Source organism: Aquarana catesbeiana, linkage group LG02 (assembly GCF_042186555.1).
Source record: "Aquarana catesbeiana isolate 2022-GZ linkage group LG02, ASM4218655v1, whole genome shotgun sequence".
Classification (NCBI taxonomy): Eukaryota; Metazoa; Chordata; class Amphibia; order Anura; family Ranidae; genus Aquarana; species Aquarana catesbeiana.
Genome location: NC_133325.1, coordinates 14,579,044 through 14,598,985, shown reverse-complemented (window position 1 = coordinate 14,598,985; position 19,942 = coordinate 14,579,044). Strand labels below are relative to the sequence as shown.

The window sequence follows — 19,942 nt, the reverse complement described above, 5'->3', positions numbered from 1 at the left end:
CACCAGTCTACAAAGTCCCAAGACTTCTATACTATACATCACTTTTGGGTAAAGATGGAACTAGGGGTTCACAATATGAATGCATAGACATTAGATAGGAAGGAACTTTATGCTTCAAGTCCATATTTGCAAGAACAAAAGTCTATGTTGTGAAGCATTCACGTTGTTTCAAAGGAAAGAGGGGCCTACCTGGTACTACAAAGGGGACCCCCAACAAAGTGGGCAAAAGGGTAGATAAAAGAGAAGAAAACATTGGATGAAGTTAAAGTTTTAACAAAGAAACTTTTTAACAATTTGCATGAACGGTTGGGTTCCATAAACCATCAAACAGGCCTACCTGGTTTTACAAAGGCACAAAAATGGGAATAATTAAAGTACATCATTTCAGGAATATTCATATACACAGAAAATAAAATTGTCAATCTCATTGTATATATCATTTGTTCAGTTCAGTATAAGATAAGATATATTTTATGCCTTAGGTTGTTTGCCAGAAGACCAAATGTCCAATCAAACTGCAGTGTCTGAAATCATATTAATTGGATTTCCCGGTCTACCTGATACGTTTCATGGCTTGGTATCTACCATAATGTTTTTTGCCTATATGATTTCCCTGACTGCCAACAGCACTGTCATAGGTTTGGTCAGCTTTAATGAACACCTGCACAAGCCTATGTATCTGATCATAGCCAACCTTGCCGCCTCCGACCTACTATTTGACACAGTGACTTTACCAAAATCTATTGCCAGATATTGGTTTGGAGCCTCCACCATTCCATTGAAAATGTGCATATTCCAAATATTCTTGGTTCATTATTTTGGAAGCCTGGATTCCTACCTCTTGATGCTGATGGCTGCAGATCGCTACGTGGCCATCTGCTATCCTCTGCGATACACCTCCATTATCACCAATAAAGTGGCCACCATTTCCTGTGGCATCTGTTGGATGATTTTTGCCACCTCTACAAATGCTGCTGTTGCCGTTTTAGCATCTGAGATCCCTCTGTGTGGTGCCAACAAGTTGAACAGTTTGTTCTGTGGCTATACAGCGTACTCACTTCTAGCCTGTACCGACATATCTAGCTCAAAGAGGGCGGTCTTTATATGTGCCTTGGTTGTCCTCCTATTGCCCCTGGGGCTGATTTTACTGTCATACATCAAAATAATAGTGACCATCTTGTTGACCCGCTCTGAGAGCCTACATAAAGCGTTTTACACCTGTGTGACCCATTTGCTGGTCATCGCTTTGTATTACACCCCCCGACTTTTTGTCTACATTGTAAGTAATATTCCTTCAGTCATGATAAAGTCTGATATGAGCACCCTCCTTCTTTTCCTGTACTCGTATGTGCCTCATATGGCCAATCCAATCATATATTTCCTCCGCAACAAGGAAATCAAACAGACTTTAAGGAGAATTCTGAACAGAAGAAAATTTAGAGTGAAACACCCATTGTTTTAAGGTGCAACTAAAGTCCTGAAATAGAAAAAAAAATTCTAGGGGGTAGAGTTTGGCTTCCAAAGTCAAATACACTATACTGTCAAAAGTATTGGGACCCCTGCCTTTACTCGCACATGAACTTTAATAACATCCCAGTTTTAGTCCGTAGGGTTCAATATTGAGTTGGCCCACCCTTTGCAGCTATAACAGCTTCAACTCTTCTGGGAAGGCCGTCCACAAGGTTTAGGAATGTGTCTATGGGAATGTTTGACCATTCTTCCAGAAGCGCAATTGTGAGGTCAGGCACTGATGTTGGACAAGAAGTTCTGGCTCACAGTCTCCACTCGAATTCATCCCAAAGGTGTTCTATCGGGTTGAGGTCAGGACAGTGTGCAGGCCAGTCAAGTTCCTCCACCCCAAACCCGCTCATCCATGTCTTTATGGACCTTGCTTTGTGCACTGGTCCAAATCATTTGGTGGAGGGGGGATTATGGTGTGGGGTTGTGATTCAGGGGTTGGGCTTGGCCCCTTAGTTCCAGTGAAGGGAACTCTTAAGGTGTCAGCATACCAAGACATTTTGGACAATTTATTGCTCCCAACTTTGTGGGAACAGTTTGGGGGTGACCTCCTTCCTGTTCCAACATGACTGCACACCAGTACACAAAGCAAGGTCCATAAAGACATAGATGAGCGAGTTTGGGGTGGAGGAACTTGACTGGCCTGCACAGAGTCCTGATCTCCACCCTGATAGAACACCTTTGGGATGAATTAGAGTGGAGACTGCAAGCCAGGCCTTCTCTATTGTTTTTTTTTTTGTTTGTTTTTTTAAATTGTCTGTCTTTTTTTGTTTTATAGTGCAAAAAATAAAAACCGCAGGGGTGATGATTAAATACCACAGAAGAAAGCTCTATTTTTAGGGAAAAAAATTATATGAATTTTATTTGGATACAGTGTCCTGTATCGCAAAACATGGCCTGGTCATGCAGAGGGGTAAATCTTCCGGGGGTCAAGTGGTTAATTAACTAATGTGAATGTACAATATGTATGTCAATTGCTAGTGCTATATAAATGCCTTATAATAAAAATTATATATAATTGATACAATAAAATAAATAATCAACAAATAAATGTCTATGGTGTTCACTAGTCAGTCTTTTCCACCCAATGTAACAAACAATATAATACAGAATGTATATTGTAACAGGTCTAGTAGACAACACTAAAATAGATCAACACATAAACTGTATCAATGATGGAGTTCCACGTCCCTGATATGAGAAGGTGCTCTTCATTAGACAAAGGCAACTCCTTAGAAACCTTTTGACCCCAAAATATCCTTAAATGTCAGGAGTAGGTATAGCAGACGGACGTGAGTGCCACAGGGCTGCTCCAACCCCGGTAAGAGGTGTATCTACAAAAGATTTGCATGGAAATTTACACACTCTACGTGCGCATACAAAAAAATAAGAATAAAAAGAATGTCGCTAAGCATATTTCTGTGCTGGATGAAGGTTTTTAATTGATTTAAAATGGAAAATACTGCATTTTGGCCACTAGATGGTGCTAATAAGAAATCATAAGAATCATGTATCATAAGAAATTCCTAGCACCATCTAGTGGACAAATGCAGTATTTTCTGATTTTAATAAATGAAAAACACTCACCCACCATCACAGGAAATAGCCTAATAACGTTTGACTTTTTTTGCCTCCTTTGCACAGAACGAATGTACATGGATTTGTGCTGGGTGAATGGCTATGCAAAATGGAAAATACCTTATTTGGCCACTGGATAAACTCCTATGATACCTAGCACTAGCATCTAGTCGACAAATGAGATGTTTTTCTGATTTAAATAAATGAAAAAAAAAAATCATCCACCAGCACAGGAAATTGCCTGATAACATTTGATTATTTTACGCTATTCAAACAGAACCTTTGGATTGTAAGCTCCATGAGCAAGGCCCTCCTATTCCTTCTGTATTGAACTGTATTATAATTGCACTGTCCCCCTTTACATTGTAAAGCGCTGCGTAAACTGTTGGCGGTGCTATATAAATCCTAAATAATAATAATAATAATAATAATAATAATAATAATAATAATAATAATAATAATAATTTTGTTCTACGTGGATCGCTATGCAAAACAGAAAATACCACATTTGGCCACTAGATTGCAATAATAGGCCATTCCTATGATTCCTAGCACCATCTAGTGGATGAATAAGTAATTTTCGGATTTATAGCGGAATTCCACCCAAAAACGAACCTCCGCTTTAAGAGCAGGTGACCCGCTGACATGCCAAATGCATTTGGCATGTCATTTTTTTTTTGGGGGGGGGGAGCGGATACCCTCTTTTTAGCTCCCACCCAGCTCCCACTTCCTCCCGGGGTGCCGGAAGGAAGTTCACCTCTCCCCCCTCCCTCCCTGCAATCTTCTGGGACACGTCACAGGTCCCAGAAGATTGCCCGGTCCTTCACAGCGTGCAGCGCGGCTCGTGAAATGCGCAGTGCCCGTCCGGCTGTGAAGCCACAGCCGGCAACACACAGTTACAATGCCGGTGTCGTAGAGAGGAGGGGAAGAGGAGCGGGGCTTCATTCGCCCGCATCGCTGGACCGTGGGACAGGTAATTGTACCATTATTAAAAGTCAGCAGCTGCACTTTTTGTAGCGGCTGACATTTAAATGGGTGGAACTCCGCTTCAAATACAATATATCTGTCAGGCCTGGGTTCAGCCTTTCCTTCTCTGAGCTGGCCACTCAGCTGTCAGTCAATTGCCAGCTCCTATCTCTCCACAGGTACTCACCTGTTGATGATATCCTGCTCATCAGTCCTGCCTACTTAAGCAGTCCAGTCCAGAGGTTCTCTGCCTTCTCCTTGGTCAACATCACAGAAACTATCTCCTGCGATCCTGTTCGAGACTTGCTTTGCTGACAACCCTTCTTGCTCCAGATCCTGCTTGCTGTTCCACTACATTGATCCCTGACTTCTGGCTTGGCTGACTATCTGTTACGGTTACTGAACTTTGGCAATGTTTTGACTACGTTTGTTCTTTTTACTTTTATTATTAAACAAGTGTGATTTAGATGTACTTCTGTCTCGGTCTGATTTTGTGGTTTCTGACAATATCTATACCAGAGTAAAGTAACTTTTTCTTTATTTATATATATATATATATATATATATATATATATATATATATATATATTATTGTATATTATCATAGTTTGATCATGTTACACTACCATATATTTTCTTCCATGGTTCTATTATTATAATGAAATACAATGTTTGTATTGCTTTTCTCATCCCTGATAAAGAGGGACTGAGCCCCCCCCGCGAAACGCGTTGATATCTGCGTCCTCATCTTTTTACTACTTTTATCTACTAAGAAATAAGTACATTACTGTATAACTAAAGGCAAATTGTTTTTAGTTTTGGATGCAGCAAAGAATAATTAGAACCCCTGTCAGGTTTTTTTATTGCTGTCTGTGCCCTTGTTAGGGAGATTCACCCTCTCTATTTGTCCCAGGTGATTGTTACCCCTGAGAGTTAAAGTGAAAAAGAAAATCCCAACTGTTGGGCTGTTGTCACCAGAACAGGAATCGAGGGGAAATCTTCCAATTGGGGACACTAGTTCTGGTGACTAGTGATGAGCCGAGCTGCCCTAGGTTCAGTTTGAGCATTGTGCAGCATTGAAATCAATGGGAGCCGAATCCGTCTAATAAAAAATACCCATTTCCTGGGCTAATAGGCAAGGGGTGGTAAAAAAAAATAGCATGCTGATGGACATGGATCTACATGGCTGGATGATGTGATTGGAGGTACATGTACATTGTGGGACTTTTTTTACTAAAGGATATGTCAAAAACTGTTTCTTTTTTTTTTTTTTTTTTTTACGGTTTACATTGTTTTTTTGTAAATGAGTAGGGGGTACTGTGACGGACCTGGCCGGGACAGAGGCTGTTGGAGAGGACTGTATGCAAGCCTGTTGCCTTTTGATTATGGGCCCTGGATTTTCAATGGAACAATACTCTTTGTGAGGTGAATGAGAAATGCAGGCTGAACTGTACTAATCGGACTCTGTCGCGTATATGTGTATATATTGTATGTTGTTTGATTCTGTTGGGGACTCCTTACTGTAGATTTGTGTCCCTGAAGAGGGAGGGGGGATTCCTCCAGCAGCCCCCTGCTGATAAGACTGATTCATTCTGTTGGGACACATACTGTGAGGAGATGCTGGTGTCATCAATTCCAACTACCTGTGTTTATGTTAATTGAATGAGCTGATGACATTGTCCTCTATACAATGTAGGAGACGGGACGACTCCTATTGGAGCTGCTATTGTGAGAAATGTCCTGTGATAATTAACTCAGTCTGGGCAATAGGTCATGTCTCAGTCACCTAGGCTGTATAAAGGATTAGTTAATTAGCTCATGTCAATTATGTTAATTAGGTTACAGTTCTATTGTTAGAGGAGGTTCCAACGGCATATAAAGTCTTGTAATTTTGATTCTAAGTAAAGTGAGTTCTTGGTAGCAACAAGCAAGTGTTGCCTTGTTTGTGCTCAGAGAGGTTGGGATATCTGTATACAGACTGGGAGGAAGTGGTATATGACGGAAGCACTCAAGCGGAGTGTGGGACGTTCCGTGACAGGTATTATGTATCCCCCTACTCATTCAGGTGGGAGACAGTATGTGTGTTTTATCTTATTGTTAATCAGGGGTTCCAGATTCTGATAAGTCTGCTGCTCCCAGACCCCCACAACCACTAGGCCAGGGTTGTGGGGAAGAGGCCCTTGTCTTCATCAACATAGGGGACAAAATAGTTTGTCAGCGATTGACGCCCCCTCCCAGCCATGTACCACCCCAGGTTGAAGTCATGTGGCCTGGTATGGTGTAGGAGATGGAAACTGTCAGCCCAAACAACCATAGTTCCAGCTCAAACTTCAGTGGAGGGATATCCACAGTTGTGGCTGTGAGACAGGATGTGGAGGGAAATCTCCCCAATGGAAAACAGATGGGGGTATGACAGTGTGAGGCCCTGCCACTGTGGAAATATAGGAGAAAATGACAGGATTCGCATTAAGGCTTAATGCGCAGTTCCAGACTATCGTTTCTGAGCGGAGAGCTGTGTATTTGGCTTTCTCTGGATTCTGTTAACTTGGATCTGTTGCCTGGATCTTGAAGGTTCCTTAGACCCCATACACTCTATTAGATTTTTTGCAGTTTTTTTGTCTTCAGATTTACCAAAACCATGTAGTACAAGGGCCTGCCTGCCTGATTGCATACAAATTGAAACTCTTAAGGTTTGACCTCATATTATATGGTTTTGGTAAATCTGAAGACAAAAATCTGCAGAAAACCTAAAAGTGTCTTGGGTGGGACTGAACCTTCAGTCCTGTGCCTGGATTTTACTGGGTGCCTGCAGCCTGTGTATGTGCACAGGTGTGCAGGGTTGTTATATGCTCAGGCCTGAGGAGAGCTAAGGGATCCCAGTTTGGAGACAGCTGTCAGAATAGAGACAGGAGGTCTCACCCAGGGGTCAGAGGACCCCCCCCCCCCACCCCCTGGCCAGGAGTCAAGAGACAAAAGGTCTCACAGAGAGGTCAGAGGAGCCCAAGCCAGGAATCATGGGACAGGAGGTCTCACCCAGGAGCAGTGGCGTCACTAGGGTGGGTATCACCCGGTGTGGAAAAAATTGGTGCCACCCCCCCTCCACCAACTATAGTCCCCAATCAGTACAGACCCCCTCCCTCAGTACAGACCCCCCTCCACTAACTACAATCCCCCCCTCTCTCAGTATAGACCCCACCACTAAGTACTGACCCCCCTCCCTCAGTACAGACCCCCCTCCACTAACAACAGACCACCCTCCATTAAGTACAGACCCCCCTCTCTCAGAGTATAGACTCCCCCCACTAAGTACAGACCCCCTCCCACAGTATAGATCCCCCTCCCTCAGTACAGACCCCCCTCACCAAGTACAGACCCCCTCCATCAGTATAGACCCCCTTCAGTGCAGATCCTCCCTTCATCAGTGCTGACCCCCCTCAGTGCAGACCCCCCCCCATCAGTGCAGACCCCCCTCCATAAGTGCAGACCCCCCTCAGTGCAGAGTGCAGACCCCTCTCCATCAGTGCAGACCCCCCTCCATAAGTGCAGACCCCCCTCAGTGCAGAGTGCAGACCTCCTCCATCAGTGCAGAGCCCCCTCAGTGCAGAGTGCAGACCCCCCTCCATCAGTGCAGACCCCCCTCAATGCACACCACCCCCCTCCATCAGTGCAGACCCCCCTCCATCAGTGCAGAACCCCTCAGTGCACCCCGCCTCCATAAGTGCAGACTCCCTTCCATCAGTGCAGACCCCCCCTCCATAAGTGCAGACTCCCCTCAGTGCAGAGTGCAGACCCCCCCTCCATCAGTGCAGAGCCCCCTCAGTGCAGAGTGCAGACCCCCCCATCAGTGCAGACCCCCCTCAGTGCACACCACCCCCCTCCATCAGTGCAGACCCCCCTTCATAAGTGCAGACTCCCCTCAGTGCAGAGTGCAGACCCCCCCTTCATCAGTGCAGAGCCCCCTCAGTGCAGAATGCAGACCCCCCTCCATCAGTACAGACCCCCCTCAGTGCACACCACCCCCCTGCGTCAGTGCAGACCCCCCTCCATCAGTGTAGACCCCCTCAGTGCAGACCATTCCCCTCCATCAGTGCAGAGCCCCCATCAGTGCAGACGCCCCTCAGTGAACACCACCCCCCTCCATTAGTGCAGAGTCCCCTCAGTGCAGAGTGCAGACCCCCCTCCATCAGTGCAGATGCCCCTCAGTGAACACCACCCCCCTCCATCAGTGCAGACCCCCCCTCCATCAGTGCAGAGCCCCCTTATTGCAGAGTGCAGACCCCCCTCCATCAGTGCAGAACCCCCTCAGTGCACACCACCCCCTCCATCAGTGCAGACCCCCCTCCATCAGTGCAGACCCCCCTTAGTGCAGACCATCCCCCTACATTAGTGCAGACCCCCCTCAGAGCACACCACCCCCTTCATCAGTGCAGACCCCCCTCCATCAGTGCAGACCCCCCTTAGTGCAGACCATCCCCCTACATCAGTGCAAACCCCTCTCAGTGCACACCACCCCCTCCATAAGTGCAGACCATCCCCTTACATCAGTGCAGACCCCCCTCAGTGCATACCACCCCCTCCATCAGTGCAGACCCCCCTCAGTGCAGACCATCCCCCTCCATCAGTGCAGACCCCCATCAGTGCAGACCCCCTCAGTGCAGCCAACCCCCCTCCATCAGTGCAGACCCCCCTAAATCAGTGTAGACCCCCCTCAATCAGTGCAGACCCCCTCAGTGCAGACCCCCCCCTCCATCAGTGCAGACATTAAACTTTATTACATTAAACTTTACAGACCTCAGAACAGCGCGGGATACAGCGGTGTGTCCCTTGGACTCACTCTCATCACCACTTCGACAGGGAGGATTTTACTCCGTAAGGATACCTGACAGCGCTCACTCCACGTGAAATAACGGACTACTAGACTAACTAAAAAAAGTGTTTCCAAATCATAATCCCGACGAGTCTGGAATGCCCCATATGCCCACTCTGTATAACTCATATGGGGGAGGAAGGGTATACTCGGAGCCCTCCCAACCCTCTTGTAAAAGGGCACTGAAGTAGAAAGTGATCCATGGACTCCACCACTCCTCCACACTAAATTCTCGGGCAGCCCCTATCACTCATGGAAAGAAACTTAAAGTTGCCCTTCACATATAGTTTTCCATGAAAAGCAAGCCAAGCCTGATCCCTAAACTTCATTGAGACTCTCTCCAAATTAATCAATCGCAAACCCACCCCCAAAACCAGGCTTGGGCAATCCCTTAAAGTGGAGTTCCACCCACTTTTACAACTCTTCAGCATCCCTCACTAAACTGTGCACTGTAAACGAATTGGATATTTTTTTATTTTTTTTCTCAGCACTTACTGTATATCTGCTGTATTCATTTTTCACTTCCTCCTCCCTGGCCGCGGCCCATCGCATCAATATCCTGTTTGCAATGCCTTCTGGGAAGGGGCAGCAACTTCCTCTGACACTGCCGTTGCTATGGAAACCTGACCTGAAACCTATTACACTGCTTGTGCTGCACTGAGCATGTGCGAGATCTGCAAGGGTGAGATCCAGGAAGAAATACAGTCTGGCTTCAGATGCCCAGACTTAAGATGGCTACAGCCTGCTGTAAGTTTATAAAATTACAAACTACTGCTATAAACTAACAAAACAGACCTTATTTTACAGACTAACTTTACTAGAATACATTAAGCTTGTGTATTATAGGGGTATTTTTATTTAAAAAGTATAATTTCGGCCGGAACACCACTTTAAGGCCAGTGGCTCACAAAAAGCAGAGCTCATGTTCCGCTTCTCAAGAAGTTTTCTTGGAAGAGATCTGACTTCTGCTTTTACTTGCCACTAGCAAAGCATTTTTAAACATGGGGCAACATAAGCCAGGAGCTTATCATGCTTGCCCCTTTAGGCTTTTCAATGGCCCACCATTTTCCGAGTCTCGCAGAAAGGGCCTAAACCAGGACTGGAAAATACCAACCCACCCAGGCGGTCTCTCTGCCAACATGTTACCAAGATTGTACTTCACAAACATCAGGGAGAAAAAGACTACAGGGTTGATTATCCCTAGATCACCCTCCTCACATTCCTTTTGACAAGGTTTATTTTGTTCCCCCATAACAGCTGGAAGAAACAACTACAGACCCTGTTTTAGAGAGAAACTGGCAAAATGCAAAAAAAAAAAAACTGACATACAGAAAAATCGGAATCAGGTAAGTCTTGATCAGATCAACCTTTTTCCTCAGGGAAAGCCGCCAACCTTTCCAGCTTGCCACCTTGGCATCGGCATTCTCCAGCCTGTTCACCCAATTTGCATGACAATAGTCACTTGGGCCAAATTCAATTCCTAGAACTCAATTTTTTTGTTGGGGCTCCGGGAAGTCATCCGGGAGAACAAAGCTCTCACCTTCCACACTCATCCAGAAAGCTTCACACTTGTCCTGGTTGACCTTTGAACCTGATGCCTCTGTATACTGCCATATCACTGAGACCACCTCCTGCGCCTCCCCAGTCCCAGAGACAAAAACAGAAACATCATCAGCATAGGCTACAACCTTCAAAGGAGGCTCACCAGCGATGCCCAAAGGTACCCCACACAATGGTCCACTCTCTAGCCTTCTAATGAAGGGATCGATTGCAAACACATATAGCAGAGGACGCAATGGACACCCCTGACGCACACCTGATCTGACCACAAAGGGCTGTCCGACCCAACCATTAACCAGAGGAAAGCTTTCAGCCCCTTTGTACAAAGTCTTGAGCCAGTCAATAAAACCCCCTCCAGGCCATATTTGCCAAGAAGGAACCATAAGTACTCATGATTAACCCAATCAAAGGCCTTAGCCTTATCCAATGTCAGCAAAAATTTACCCCAACCAGCAGCCCTACAATGCTCCAAGGCCTCCCGGACAGCTAACACTGCTGAGAAAGCGCTTCTACCCTGGACCGAGCAGTGCTGGTGGTGGGATAACAAACTGCCTGCCACTGGTGATAATCGCTAGAAAAAGATCTTTGCCAGTATCTTTCTATCGACAGAAGAATAATGGGGCGCCAATTCCCAATCATCGAAGAATCTTTACCCTTTGACAGAAGGATCACTGCAGATTGCCTCATGGAGGGAGGGAGAGAACCCTCCTGCAAACAGCCATTTAAAACCTCCGCAAGTTAGGGAGCCAGGATAGTCTTAAAACATTTATAAAATTTGACGGTCAAACCATCTGGCCCTGGCGTTTTCTTGATGGCTAGTTTATCAACAGCCTAGATTACCTCATTTGCAGTGATTTCATCTGTCAAATTCATCAAAGGAACATTACTTTCCAGATCTGGTGTAGAGTCCCAAAAACCCAACATCCTTGTCCGATCAAGGTTCCTTCCTCCCAGGAGATCAGCATAGTATGACCTGACAACATCCAGGATTCCTGACCTAGACCTCATCAGAGAGCCCGTACTGTCCTTCAGGCCATTGACCGTCTTAACTGCTACGTTCTGTTTATAGATAGAAGATAATTTTGGACTGCCGCACTCCAAAAAATGTTTGCCTTTTATTCAAAATACAGCATCAAAAATACATGCCACAGCAGAACAGACAGAAGAGCTAACGAGTTTCACACTACAAACAGTGCTTAATCATAGCTAGCAATCACAAGAATCAAAGAATCAAAATGAAATAAATACTTTTTGTTACAAACCATGTGACTACATATTTAGTAAATTGATCAATCGATGTGCCAATTAAGTACCATGAGTCACTTAGTAGTGTGAAACGTGTTAGCTCTTCTGTCCGTTCTGCTTTGGCATGTATTTTTGATGCTGTATTTTGAATAAAAGGCAAACATTTTTTGGAGTGCGGCAGTCCAGAATTATCTTCTATCTATTGCTATATGCATTGCCAGAACCTGTGGCTTCTAAACTGGTGAAGAGGTATACCTTTGTCAGACCTACCTGGAGCGGTGACACCCCTTCCTTCCCTACCTCGATTCCTGGACTTTGCACTGCTACGCTCTGTTTACAGTTCTGGTAAGGGTCAGGCGAATGGTATTTCCCATAATCCCTCTCCTGAACCAAAGAGACGCGCCGGTCATATTGATGTCTCCTAAGGAAGAGCTTCACCTCAGAGATTGCCCCAGAATCTCCTCCATTGGAAACAAGGCGGTCAAGTTTCCTCCGCAAACGCTGGTAGGCGATATACTTAACTTGCTGCTTCCTTCTTCCTATGGCATTGAAAAGCCCAACAATCCACTGTTTTACAAGCTCCCACCATTCTGACTTACTATTGCAAATGTCTAGGATCATTACCTGTGCTTGAAAATAATTCTCAAAGGATTGTCTTACTCTCTCATCTTCCAGGAGGGGCGAGTTCAATCTCCAGATACCTCTCCCCCTAGGTGGCATATCTGAGGCATTCAGAGTCACAGATAAAATACAGTGATGGGAAAACTCCACTGCCTGACACACAGGTGCCGAAAAAGCAGAGTCTCCCTTTAAAAAAAAAACATCTATCCTACTCTGACTACTACCTTGCTGAAAAGTGAACCCTGTGCTGTCTGGGCAGCGCTTAATGTACACATCTACAAGACCTGCTTCCCTTACTATCGCATTGAGAAAAAGGCTGTCATAGCCCAGCTTATCTCTGAAACCTCTTCTGTCTTTAGACCTAGTAATGGTGTTGAAATCACCTCCAAAGATAACCTGCTAGGCCGTAAAAAGAAAAGGCTTAATCTTTGTAAAAAGGCATTTTCTTTCCCATTTCGTCTGGGGACCATAAATGTTAATCAGGCGCAGGTTCTGCCCCCCCATAGAGACGTCCAAGACCATGCATCTCCCAATCTCTACCCACGTTACCATAGCAGAAAAAAGGACCACAACCCCGCTGTAAGGCTCGGCCGCAAGAGACCAAAATGAGGGACCATGTCTCCACTCCTTCTTTACCAGATGTATATTGGCCAGACTACTCAGATGGGTCTCTTGCAAAAACAAAATGTCAGCATCAAACTCGCTGAGCAAAAATGAGGCCATATGACGAGCACTTACTGATCTCAAAGCTGGCAACATTAATAGTTGCCACTTTTAACGGAGTGGGAACTGCCATTAGGGTAGTTGAGGCAGCCGTTTCTTAGCCTGACTACTCCCTTTTCCTGGAGAACCATCACGCTTCATTGCACCCTGACACTCATCATCCATAGAGGATGCTGAACTCAATGAGTCCCACTCATTGTCATCATCTGACAGGACCCCAAACTTATTTGCCAAAGGCAAAACCTTAGGATTTAAGGTAAATGAACCCCTTTTTTCCCTTCTTTTGCCCTTCCTCCTTCTATCCTCCAACCACTCCATATCATCCTTGGACAAACCGGAATCAACATTTTCCCCACTCCTACCCTCCCCCCACTCTCCCTTCCCTTATCTACCACCAGGCCATCCTCTTCACCATTTTCCCTACTCCTCTTCACCCCATGATCCTCAATAGAAACCCTGCAGCGTCGGGGGGAGGGAATGGCACCGCACTTGACGCACCTGCCCCAGCACCTCTTGCTGCCTCTGCAATTTTGGAAGACATAGACACAGGCACATTGGACACATTCTCAGTAACTGATACCTTACATACAGACAGGGAAGACATGGGCACACTAGGCAAAAACACAGACTGGGAAGACACGGGCACACTAGGCACATGCACAGACTGGGCCACCACAGACTGAGAAGACACAGACATACTGGGTATTGGCACAGACTAGGGCACCGCAGACTGGGAAGACACAGACTTATTGGGTATTGGCACAGACTCAGATGGAATCACAGACACTCCAGCTGCTGAGCTCTGAGCATCCTCCATGTCCAGGCGGAAGAACTCTCTCATGAGCTCAGGCTTGTTGTGCATTGCCTCAGGACACTGACTGTAAGGATGTCCCACCGCATTGCACAGATTGCACCTTATAATGTTACAATTCTTTGCCAAATGTCCTACACCCTGACACAGAGAGCACTTTATCACCAGACAGGAGGATGCAAGATGCCCTTTATCTCCACACTTGTTGCATAGCTTTGGCTGGCCCGGGTAGAAGATGGTCAGCCTGTCCCTCCCAAGGAAAGCAGAGGATGGCAGATGCTGGACGACATTGTCAATGACTTTTAAATTTAACTGCACAGACCACCCCCCATCCATATTCCCCGATCATCCAAAATCTTCTTTAGGGGGCTCAGGACGTCTCCATACCTCCTCAACCATACAGATAAATCCCCTTGTGGTATGGACTCATTGTGGACAAGAATTGTCACCATTTTAATTAGTGGCTGGTGTGATACAAGCTTGGGGATGAGCCCTCTCCAGTCCAGCAGGCCCCTACACACATGCTCATACTTCTCCCAAAATATGTCCAAAGACTCCGGACGGATAAAGGACAAATCATATTCATAGGAACCTGCCGGACTGATCAGGGCGAAGATATCTGTGGGCCTAAACCGCATTTGCAGAATTTTATCCACCACTGCCCTCCTATGCAGAGGAAGTCCTCCACCCTCCCATTTAAGCTGCACAACATTCCTCCTTTTAAACATTGAGGAAGATAAAACATTTCCATATTCCTTCCCTACTTGCTCCCCCTTCCCAGATCCTGTAGCAGCAACACCATTATACGTTTTTCTTACAGCACCGGTAATTGCAGTCTTGTCCTTAGACACAATCAAACCAGCTGGCAGGGAGTCTGATTCAGCTGGGATAGCAGTCTTTGGATTAACAGAGGCAGGACCCGTCCTCTCCCTCTGCTCTTAACACTCAGCTTCTTTCCTGGGTTCCAGCACAGTCCTGTCCATTGCAGACTCCTGGAGAGTTGTAGCACTACTGCTCCCAGCATCTCCTCCACTATTCTCAGGAACAGCCGCTGTGTCTGGTCCAGGAAAAGCCACTGCATTGTCCATGGCGCTCCTCTCTGCAGACTGAAGCTGACAGTTATCCCCAACACTCTCACTAATTTCTTTAAAGTCTGAGGCTTTGTTTTCTTTTTTTTTTTTTTTATTTTTTTTTATTTTAGTTGTCATACATATAGAGAAATAAACAATTTCATTAATCCATCAATCGTATGAGTTCCAACAAATCCATTCAAAATCCAATTAACAGCATTACTCCTATCTTAAATACATCTACAGAAAAAACAATAACTAGTTATTTGAGATAGTCTCCATTCTCTCTTCCGTTAGACCTGCTTCTCTTGTATGCCCTGACAACATACTTTACTAAGAAGAAAAACCTCTACATATCTGAAGAGGCAAAAGAAGAAAATAAGAAGCCCCATGAGGGAAAGATTTCCTAAAAAAACAAAAAAAACCAAAACACTGATAGGGGAGATGTACCAAGGAAAAGGCGAGTTTACTATACCATCATCCACGAAAGTGAGGTCACCCCCAAGTCCACACTCTCTTTTTCACATACTCTCAGGAGCAAAGAGGGAACTCCCTTCCTCCGAGAATTTAAATGTATTCCATTGGCCCCAAGTTTCTAAATATGTCTCCTTTCGATTTTGAGCCGATAATAGCAAATCCTCCATCCTATTAACCTCTTCAATTCGTGTGACCCATGTAAGAATTGTGGGAGGGTACGTATCTCTCCACTGCCGTACGATACATGATCTAGCCGCGTTAATAAGATGGCGCAAAATTAATTTGCTATATGTTTCCCCCCGTATGTTTGAGACATGTAACAAAAATAGGGCTGGATCTTCTGGGAGGTTAAACTCAGTAAATTTCTGTGCTATCCGCCGTATCTCCCTCCAGAAGTACTCCAGTTTTGGGCAGGACCAAAGAACGTGGAGTAGAGTCCCTCTTTCCTCCTGACACCTCCAACATTTGTCCGGGATCTCTCTCCTGAACCAAAGAGACGCGCCGGTCATATTGATGTCTCCTAAGGAAGAGCTTCACCTCAGAGATCGCCCCAGAATCTCCTCCATTGGAAACAAGGTGGTCAAGTTTCCTCCGCAAACGCTGGTAGGCGATATACTTAACTTGCTGCTTCCTTCTTCCTATGGCATTGAAAAGCCCAACAATCCACTGTTTTACAAGCTCCCACCATTCTGACTTACTGTTGCAAATGTCTAGGATCATTACCTGTGCTTGAAAATAATTCTCAAAGGATTGTCTTACTCTCTCATCTTCCAGGAGGGGCGAGTTCAATCTCCAGATACCTCTCCCCCTAGGTGGCATATCTGAGGCATTCAGAGTCACAGATAAAATACAGTGATGGGAAAACTCTACTGCCTGACACACAGGTGCCGAAAAAGCAGAGTCTCCCTTTAAAAAAAAAAACATCTATCCTACTCTGACTACTACCTTGCTGAAAAGTGAACCCTGTGCTGTCTGGGCAGCGCTTAATGTACACATCTACCAGACCTGCTTCCCTTACTATCGCATTGAGAAAAAGGCTGTCATAGCCCAGCTTATCTCTGAAACCTCTTCTGTCTTTAGACCTAGTAATGGTGTTGAAATCACCTCCAAAGATAACCTGCTAGGCCGTAAAAAGAAAAGGCTTAATCTTTGTAAAAAGGCATTTTCTTTCCCATTTCGTCTGGGGACCATAAATGTTAATCAGGCGCAGGTTCTGCCCCCCCATAGAGACGTCCAAGACCATGCATCTCCCAATCTCTACCCACGTTACCATAGCAGAAAAAAGCCCCATGAGGGAAAGATTTCCTAAAAAAAAAAAAAAAAAAAACACTGATAGGGGAGATGTACCGAGGAAAAGGCGAGTTTACTATACCATCATCCACGAAAGTGAGGTCACCCCCAAGTCCACACTCTCTTTTTCACATACTCTCAGGAGCAAAGAGGGAACTCCCTTCCTCCGAGAATTTAAATGTATTCCATTGGCCCCAAGTTTCTAAATATGTCTCCTTTCGATTTTGAGCCGATAATAGCAAATCCTCCATCCTATTAACCTCTTCAATTCGTGTGACCCATGTAAGAATTGTGGGAGGGTACGTATCTCTCCACTGCCGTACGATACATGATCTAGCCGCGTTAATAAGATGGCGCAAAATTAATTTACTATATGTTTCCCCCGGTATGTTTGAGACATGTAACAAAAATAGGGCTGGATCTTCTGGGAGGTTAAACTCAGTAAATTTCTGTGCTATCCGCCGTATCTCCCTCCAGAAGTACTCCAGTTTTGGGCAGGACCAAAGAACGTGGAGTAGAGTCCCTCTTTCCTCCTAACACCTCCAACATTTGTCCGGGATCTCCGGAAAGAATTTATTAAGTAATGAGGGTGTACAGTACCATCTTGTCATTATTTTAAAATTAGTTTCTTGGATTCTTGTGGATATTGAAGATTTCAACGCAAGATTTACTATCTGCCTATGTTGTGCCTGGGTGAACGTCCTGTCTAATGTAATTTCCCACTTCCTTATATATGGAGGGACATAATCCTCTTGGGGGGGCAACCAGTAATGGATACATTTGCGAGATTAAATGAGAGCAAGGCCCTGTTCCCTCACATAGTTGTTCTAAGGGTGTCAATGTTCGTTGAAATCTGTCTGGAGGTGGGAGAGTGTTAAGGAAATGTCGCAACTGGGCTGCACTCCAGAAATCAAGACAGAAACGGTCGTTGGATGAGGTTAGTTCAGGTAATGAGGGCCATGTTCCAGTCGCTATTTGAATATAATGCGAGGCCTGAAAACACTGTGAGTCTGAAAGTTTCCTGAAGGGTCCCTCCTGTAGTCCCGGAGGGAAACGAGGATTCCCTACAATAGGGTACAGGGGGGAGTTGACAGATGATAATAAAGTGGTGGAACATATTCGGGAGCAAATACGCAGGGTAGGGCCCAAGGTTGGGTGCTTTTTGAGAGCTGAACTCAGGTCTCCATAGCACCAAACCGCACGACGCAATGGGACCTCACACTGTGATTGCTCGATTTTTGGCCATATTTTAAAGCTTGCATGCCTACACCAGTCTAATAGTAGCGCCATATGAGCAGCCTGATAATATTTCTGCATATCGGGTACCGCTACCCCCCCATATTGTTTAGGCATTGTCATTAAACGGCGTTGAATTCTGGTCCTTTTATGGGCCCAAATGAATTCAGTTATCATCTTATTAGTCTGTTTAAAGAATTCTGGGGGTATATGAATGGGTAGAGTTTGAAAAAGATAGGAAAATGTAGGCAATACTGACATTTTTATTATGTTACATCTACCGAACCAAGAGAAAAGGCCCTGATGCCATTTAGAGAGTAAGACTTTCACTCTACTCAGTAGAGGTGGGAAATTCAACTCAAAGGTTTGGTCCAATTTAGGTGGAATCAACGTGCCCAGGTATTTGATGCCTGTATAGGTCCATCTAAACTTAAAATTCATTTTTAAAGCGTTAATTTGAGTCATAGTCATAGATACACCCATTGCCTCTGACTTGGACATATTCATTTTTAAATTGGGCAGTGCACCATATTGGTCCAATTCTCTTAGTAGGTTCGGCATAGATATAACAGGATTAGTAAGGCAGAATAAAAGATCATCTGCATATGCGGATACTTTATGATGTAAATCTCCAGTTATTAACCCAATAATATCCGGGTTTTGCCTGACCTTACAAAGAAATGGCTCTAAGGTGATAGCAAAAAGGAGTGGTGATAAAGGGCACCCTTGGCGGGTGCCATTAGAGATAGAAAAAGGTTCAGATAGAACTCCATTTGCTTTTATTTGTGCCTCCGGCCTTGTGTATATGCTCGAGATCCACCCTACCATCCTCTCCCCTACACCCACATATCGTAGGACTGAGAACATAAAAGACCAATTGACCCGGTCGAATGCCTTTTCGGCATCTGTTCCCAGGAACACAGTGGATGTTTTAGACCGGCTACGTGGACTAGATTCAGAGTTTTAATGGTATTATCACGGGCCTCCCGCGTTGGAATGAAGCCTACCTGGTCTGGGTGTACTAATGCAGACAAATGTGGTTGTATACGTGTGGCTAATATTTTTGTAAATAACTTAAGATCTACATTCAATAATGAAATGGGGAGATAGCTGCCACATATTGATGGGTCCTTATCCTCCTTCGGAATAATGGTGATATGTGCTTTCAGGTTTTCTGGAGTAAATCCTGTCCCGTGTCCCATTGCATTAAATGTTTGTACCATCTGCTTACCCAACTGAGGGAAAAATGTCTGGTAGTATTTATGTGTAAAGCCATCCGGACCCGGAGCTTTCCCTGGTTTGGATGTCTTGATGGCCTCTTGCAATTCCTCTAAGGTAATAGCAACGTCCAACTCTTCTCGAATCTGCTCTGTCAATTGAGAAATACCTGAAGAGGAAATATATTCCTCCATGATATTTTGAGGTTGTGATCTGGTAGGCAAATTATATAAAGATTGGTAAAATCTACGAAAGGTCGAGACAATCTGGGAGGGAAGGTGTACTTTTCTACCTTCGGGGTCCACTAAGTGGGGGACATAGGATTGAGTCCTCTGTTCCTGTAAAGCTCTAGCCAGTGAACGGCCGCATTTGTCTCCTGTCTCATAATAATATTTCCGGCATCTCTGAAGTGCTGCTTTAGCTCTATGTTGGAGTAACTCTGTCACTTGTCTACGCAATTTAAGGAGTTCTGTCTCCCCAGTGCACCTCGTGCACCTCATTAATTTCTTTAAAGTCTGAGGCTTTGTTTTCAGCAGATAAATCAGATGGTATTGTATGTTGGACATTGTTTATGGGTCTGGGCTGACTGCCCGTAGCACTACAACCCTCAGCAAGCCCATTGTCATTAAAGTTCACACCACCATCTTGCACACACACTGTACTGTGCTGTGCTGTTACTTCTGCAATGTTATGGCTGACGGTGGGATGAGCCTTCCCCCAAGTTGTTGCAGACTTCATGGTGGATCTTGCTCTCTCCACAGG

The 19,942-nt window shown here is 45.1% G+C and overlaps 1 protein-coding gene across 1 annotated transcript; it reads left to right on the top strand.

The window, feature by feature from the left end:
• The first annotated feature begins 502 nt into the window (after positions 1 to 502).
• On the top strand, positions 503 to 1,462 carry LOC141126414 (olfactory receptor 1E16-like). Its single transcript, XM_073612358.1, has one exon. It carries the CDS (start codon positions 503 to 505, stop codon positions 1,460 to 1,462), a length of 960 nt encoding a protein of 319 aa, XP_073468459.1.
• Positions 1,463 to 19,942: the final 18,480 nt, after the last annotated feature.